Here is a 7,142-nt window from a genome sequence, read left to right as displayed (position 1 = left end):
ATGAAAATCAAAACTTAATTATATAGATTAGATATAGCCAAATAATAATTAAAATTTCATAAAATTGTATTAATTTATTATTAACCAAGACAAACGACAGGAAAATTTTTTTTTTTTTAATTTAAGAAATTTATTTGTTTGAATTTTTTAAATCTTTTAGTGGCGCCCCTACTGGGTAAATTGCTTAAATTTTGACACTAGGTGCCGCTTTTATTTCTTGTAAAATAAAGACATGTTTTGGGACTATGTAGGCTTATAAAACTTGTTTTATTGATAGTTATCATAAAAATTAAAAACGTAAAAAACAAGATTTAATATGCTAAATTTTAAAAGAAGAGTTCACTAACGAAAATTATATCTAATTTCTGAAACATACATTGTATCTTTTATGCTCCAATGTTACTATTGTAATATAGTCATAAAACATGTATAAGGATTATATTTTGTTTTTAGTCATTTTTTTATAAAATATTTAAAGAGACTCTAGTAATAAGTCTTAAATTGCCTTATTAAATATATACACTGAAATAAATGGTTTCATTTCTAAAGAAAGGTATATGCAAAAGCCTCAGTACATGCAAATTATATCGGCCTTGGGCGCATAAAGTCAAAGCCTAGTAATAAAAATAGTTCCATCAAAAACATTGATTAGGGAAAATAACAGGAACAGAAAAAAGTGCTAAGCGTGGAAGCCATAATATCAGCGTCATCATCGGCTCTTCGAGTCCGTCTCCCCACTGATAAGCCAGTGTCTGGCGAGACGAGGAACTTGAGTATTTTTTTTCTATATATTTATTTGAGTGTCTGGAACCTCCCAGATGTCACCTCAGAGAAATTGCTATTAAGCAATTGATTTCCGCTCCCCAGAATAAAATATTTACAGAGCAAACATTACAGCCCCAAGGAGTGTCTATAGTTGAGGGGGAGGGATAGAAGTTCATGGAATAGTTCTCTTTATAATAAGTTTGTTAAAGCCTAAAAAATGGACTTCAATAGTAAATCAATTTTATGTAATAGTATTTATTAATAATTTAATACGACACATGAAAAAGAGCAATGGATTCCATATATCTTCTTCATGTTCAGATATTGTTCCTAAAATATTACCTTATCATTATTGTATTAATGGTCTTTAATTATTATGTTTATTTTTAAATAGAGCAAAATTAGCGCCTTAACTTGCTCTTAATCTCATATCGTTCTCTTAGCCCCAAGCTCCCCCAACATGAAAGAGAGAGTGGTGGAGCAATCTTTATATCTCTCGGAGAGACAACAACAGCTGCTCGCTATATTCGTCGCGTGTTTTGGAAGCAACAATTCCGATTTAAATGCTCCACAACCCTCGTCCAAGCCCCACCGCATTTTTTCGTTGGACGCGAACGCCACATTACTTGTCCGCGAATCAAGGAAAATCAATTATAGTGCCAAAGTGCGTGCAATAAAAGTGTCAAATTAATATAAATTAAAGAAAAGATTAAAGAAAGCGAATAAAACACCTGCATAATGGAGCGTATTTTGAGGGGGATAATGCGTTACCGAAATACAACTCGCGAGCAAATGGTGAAAGAGTTCCAGAAAGTGCGCGATAATCCAGAGGTGAGCAATCAATAGCTTTTATAGGTCAAGATCTAAATTCGTAGTACATAAACAGAAATAAAAACATGCTTAGAACATGCTTTTGCCTTGTGGGGAGCTATTATTGCATGTGTTTTAAAATCATTATCACATTTTTTTCCGACTTGTCAGTCACAAACTTGGCGCTCTCGCACTTTACTCTGTCTCTTGCTGTCTGCCGCTCTTTATCTTTCTCTCTGAGTTGCTTTATTTTTGGTAAACAAACAACAAAGGTAAACCGGTTGTCAAACAATATACCCCCCGCCACCACCCCCTTGGCTTTGCTTAATATTAAATTTTATTTATATATACTTAAGTGATTGCTTTTTGGTGCTCTTGGGCTTCGTGCATTGCACATTTGCTAATTATTAAATTAATTCTGTTCTAATTGGAAATATGTGAATGTGAATATATGAATTTGCCGATTTGACCGATTTGAAAATACTCTGCGCAATAATTCATTAAAATAAATAAGTGGACATTTGAAAACCTTAAAATAGAAAAAAACATTACAATCATTAAACAAAGCAATGAAAAAGAGTCATAAACTCTATAGTTTGTTATATCCGCAGAAAAATTAATTTTAACCCAATGAATAAATTCTAAAAATATTAAATTATTAAATTAAATTATTTTGTTTTGCAAAGTTAATAATAATGATGGTGAGATTTTTGGAAATGTTCTGTTTCATTTTAAATTAGTAATTCATATATAATATAAAGTCTACTAGTATTTGACTATTTTTTAGTCAATAAAAATTTTTATTGGGGTCATCAAAAAATATTTTCTGTTAAAAAAAATATTCATATTTGTATTTGGATTTATGACATTTTTTTGGAAAATCAAATAATATATCGACTCGGCTATTAATGCTGATCAAAAATATATATAGTTTATAGGGTCGGGAAAAGACTCTCATGACTAAAATTATAATACCCTGAAGTTATATTCCATTAAAATCAAATATATCTCAGTTACATATGTACATATATTGCTTCAAACTCTTTATCCAAGAATATTTTAAATAAGCTTCTCTATTATTTATAATATAATAATTTATAATATCCACAACTAAGTGGAGAGGATGACCTTAAGTGACGCATATCCATCCATCAATACTTTCAATATTTTCCAATTTCCCGGCTGAAACAGCCTTGAACCGAACCCACCGACACTTTGGCCAATGGCCAAGTATGTCATAACTTGTGTGCTGGCTATCTGCAGAATATACATATTTATGTACGCACTAGCCAGTATCTATGTGTTGCTAACTTTTGATACGCTTTATCTTTCAGCCGAAGGCCGTGTTCTTCACCTGCATGGACAGTAGAATGATTCCCACCCGGTACACGGACACCCATGTGGGCGACATGTTTGTGGGTAGGTGTAACTAGAGTCGACTGTAATTATATATGGCTTTAACATTCCCACCGATTCCCACGGTTAATAAGTCCGAAATGCTGGAAACCTGATTCCCCATGCCCAGCACTTTCAGGATGAGTACTTCAGCTGCGAGCCGGCTGCCTTGGAGCTAGGATGCGTGGTCAACGATATACGGCACATAATCGTTTGCGGACACAGTGACTGCAAAGCCATGAATCTGCTGTACCAGTTGCGGGATCCAGAATTCGCCTCCAAGGTGGGTATAATATGGTTCTAGGTTGTATAATATTTATAATCACTTACCCTTCAATCACCAGCTAAATCGTCGTCTCTCGCCCTTGCGATCCTGGTTGTGCACTCACGCCAACACCAGCTTGGATAAGTTCCAGGAGTGGCGTGATGCCGGCATGAAGGATCCTCTGCTCTTCTCCTCGGAAACGCCGCTGCGGCGCTTTGTGGCCTACATCGATGAGGAGCAGAAGTTCGCCGTCGAGGATAAGCTATCGCAGATCAACACACTGCAGCAGATGTCCAATATAGCCTCCTATGGCTTCCTTAAGCCCCGGCTGGAGTCTCATGACCTTCACATACACGCCTTGTGGTTCGATATTTACACGGGTGACATCTATTACTTTAGTCGTGGCGCCAAGAGATTCATGGCTGTGGATGAGGACAGTGTGGATCGATTGTCGGAGGAGGTCAGGAGATTCTATTCGTAGGCACAATATCCGCGGATCAACAAACTAGATTATCTGTGATATGTGGGCCTTATCTACAGTTTACGGCATTTACAAATGACCATTTGTTAGGATTGTTTTGTGTATTTATAAGTGTGTAATTGTTTTTTTGTATATAAACTTAAGGCCTACTAAGGTTTCAACTTACAAATCTACGAAAAATCAACGAAGAAGATGGCTATCCATCGCTCACTTGCTTAAAGACCATCTCATAACTCTAACAAGAAAATCTAAGGATGAAAAATTACAAATGTTGCCATAACGAAATTTATACAAAATATGAATCAGGGTATTACGAGAATTAACCACTTTAAATAGTCCTGTAGCAAGTGAGCGATTTATACATATATACGTATTTATCATTACGGGAAGCGGTAAGACTTTGGGGCGCACCACATTGGGCGCTTCGATGTGTGCACAACAACAGACCGAGTTTCATGTCTTTTAAACGGAAAACGGCATTGGGGAAATTTACGGAAAACAATGAGCTGCACAATTCAGTGGTACTTGTGGCCGTGATGGCTCATGGCACTGTTGTTTGGATTCTCCAGCTCTTCAAAGTACTTTCGTGCATTCCGTATATTCACCAGGGTGGCTTCCGAGGGCAGGGTGGGATCCGACATCACCACCATCACATAGGTGTTGCTGGTAAAGGTATCGATGAAGGCGGCAAACGCATTATTACGCACCTCCATTGACTGGAACTTGGCACCCAGCTTGGAGCAGCTCAGCTTGAACTGCTTGATAATGTTGGACACCTTCTCGAAGCGATGCGAGTCGCGATTCTTCTTGCTCTGGCAATGGGATATCACCAGGAAGGTGGCCTTCTCGAACAGCAGCACCTCATCGGCCTCGATAACGTTGGCAAAGTGCGTTACCGAGTTCTTCAGGACGGCCACATTCGGTATCAGCATGGTGACAATGGAAGACCAGGCTCTGTAAATCAGTTAAAGGTTAACTAAAAGTCATTTACAGGCGAAGGTAAACTCACTTGTACAATGTTTCATCCCAAATGCTGGTGCGGAAGCAAGTAACATTGCCGGGTTTAGACAATCGGATGAGATCATCCTCGCGCACCTTAAACTCGCTTTCGCGATGCTCCTCCGGCACCAGATCCATCTTGTGCACCAAACAGAAGATCTTCGCATCCTTCGAGTTTTGCAGCAGAGCCTCCAGGCAGCTCTGGTAGTAGTGGACGTCGCGTTCCATCTCCCGGCTCTCCACATCGAACACATAGATGAGCACTTCGACATGACGGAAAATGTTCTCGCGCTGCTGGGCAAAGTACTGTTTCATGAATCCCTCCTGGCCGCCACAGTCCCAGAGATTCAGCACCAGGTTGCCCAGGAACTTGACATGCGAGTGCTCCACATCGACTGCGGACGGTAGTTGGAGGGAATCGGTTTCAGATGTCAGATTATATAGTCATTTTACTCACTTGTTGCTCCGAGGCGTGTCGTATCACGGGCAATATAGTTGGCGAAGATAATGGAACGCATGCTGGTCTTCCCCGACCCGCTCTTCCCCATCAGCAACACCTGTACAAAGGTAAATACGATACAAATACATCCCGCAACTAATTGTATGAAAAAATACATTACCTTCTTCTTCATGGTGCTCCTCCCGTTTATTATTTCAACAATGAAAACAATAAAAACAAATAATAGGCTGGGCAATTCGATAACTGACTTTGCGAATAGTGTGGCCCCTCGCTGGTAAAATACCAAAATACCTCGTGTAAAATACCAAATACTGTAGTCCGTCAAATTAGCGTTGATGAGTTAGTGCCGAAATGGAACGGTAGGAAAATAAGACATGGAAGGGATCTTTAATTTTTAATTTGTTTCGTAATTAAGGCACCAATTCGAATAAAATAAAGTTTCTAAATGCTAAAAAATTAATGTACTATTGTTTTTTACTGGGTTTGAAAGTATTTGACATTTGGATATATTAAAAAAAAGCATGTGCAAAATCGAGTTTTCACGGATTTCTTAATATATCGGCTAATCAAACGCGTGCAATACCCGATTTGTCAAAATGAAGGATATTTGTTCTAGTTTTACCCTACCAAGTTTCCATTTCTTCAAACCGTCAGTTTTTGAGCAAATCGCTTAACAGTGATCTAACCTCGGGGTCGGCTCGGGGGTAGGGCATCCAAAATTGTAAGGTTTATCACTTCGATTAACGAACGCGTGCACATATGCGCGGTATATAGGCTTACTATGGGAAGGACTAACCAATATTTAGTGAACATTTCAATTGTTTTTAACTGTCAGATTTCGAGAAAATCGAATAACAGTGGGTGGTGTATTTGGGCTGATAGCTAAGGCGCGAACTTTGAAAATGGAACCATATGGGAACCAGCAAAGAACCATTTGCTGAACCAGACCATGGAACCATGTTAAGAAAAACAAAAAATTAAATAAAAATAACAAATTGTTGAATAAATCATTAAGAAAAGTGACTACCCAATAAATGGAAAAGCCATTCAAAACAGTTTGGTGCGATTTTAATCTAAATCAGGGAAATATTATTTTAGGGTGCAAGCTTGCACGTTATCTCAAACGATAGGGAAAAATATTATTTAATTTCGAATTAAATCTCTATTAAATTTAACCCAAAGATCTTTAAAAATTATCATTTTCTTTTTCCTATCTCATTCACAAGCACTGGCTTCATATCGATAAGGCCACCTCCCACACCCTATCGATGAATAGCCCGCCAGAAAATATTCCTATTGACCATTTAAACAATTGTATGAAATATGCTTGCCCCATGAATGGAATTGACATTCCAAGCATTTTGGTAGATGTTTCATCAAAATCCGTTCAGCCGTTCAAGAGAAAACATCACTTTTTAATTTAGTTCCATAAATGTTCCTTCGAAGAATAAAAATATCTGGCAGCACTGTCTGCCTGAAATTAAGTCAATATGATTTAAACTTTATTAAAAAAAAATCGTACCATTAACGGGATCGCAATTCTAAATATTTTGATCCACGTTTCGTCAAAATCCGTTCAGTCGTTCATAAGAAATCCCGACTTTTTCATTTATTTCCATTTATGTGCCAGCGAAGAATAAATATATCCCGCAGCCCTGCCTGCCTAAAATCCAAGAAAACTTGATTTAAACTTTATAGTTAAACGTATGCAAAACGAAGACTGTCCTATAGACGGCATCGCAGTTCTGAATTTTTTGATATATGTTTCATCAAAATCCGTTCAGTCGTTAATGAGAAATACCGACTTTTTATTTATTGCAGTTTGGTACCAGGGGTGCATAGTCATGCCTCCTTAGTACATAAATTAGTAATTCAAATGTTAATTTCTCCAAAACGACTGAACGGATTTCGATGAAACATCTACCAAATTGCTTAGAATAACGATATCCTTTATTGGGCAGACTATT

The 7,142-nt window shown here is 37.5% G+C and overlaps 2 protein-coding genes across 2 annotated transcripts; one reads left to right on the top strand and one right to left on the bottom strand.

Annotated features, from left to right (window-relative positions):
• Positions 1 to 1,016: 1,016 nt before the first annotated feature.
• CAHbeta (carbonic anhydrase beta) lies at positions 1,017 to 3,885 on the top strand. Its single transcript, XM_020962659.2, has 4 exons — positions 1,017 to 1,596; positions 2,910 to 2,994; positions 3,066 to 3,253; positions 3,315 to 3,885. Exons 1-4 carry the CDS (start codon positions 1,504 to 1,506, stop codon positions 3,714 to 3,716), a joined length of 768 nt encoding a protein of 255 aa, XP_020818318.1. The 5' UTR covers positions 1,017 to 1,503; the 3' UTR covers positions 3,717 to 3,885.
• Positions 3,799 to 5,474, bottom strand: RagA-B (Ras-related GTP binding A/B). Its single transcript, XM_020962658.2, has 4 exons — positions 5,336 to 5,474; positions 5,173 to 5,272; positions 4,726 to 5,110; positions 3,799 to 4,670 (listed from the first exon to the last, which is right to left on the bottom strand). Exons 1-4 carry the CDS (start codon positions 5,345 to 5,347, stop codon positions 4,232 to 4,234), a joined length of 936 nt encoding a protein of 311 aa, XP_020818317.1. The 5' UTR covers positions 5,348 to 5,474; the 3' UTR covers positions 3,799 to 4,231.
• Between the last annotated feature and the right edge of the window lie 1,668 nt (positions 5,475 to 7,142).

This window comes from Drosophila serrata, unplaced genomic scaffold (genome assembly GCF_035046125.1).
Source record: "Drosophila serrata isolate PLE 108 unplaced genomic scaffold, ASM3504612v1 contig_360, whole genome shotgun sequence".
Lineage (NCBI taxonomy): Eukaryota > Metazoa > Arthropoda > Insecta > Diptera > Drosophilidae > Drosophila > Drosophila serrata.
This window is presented reverse-complemented; position numbering and strand designations above follow the sequence as displayed.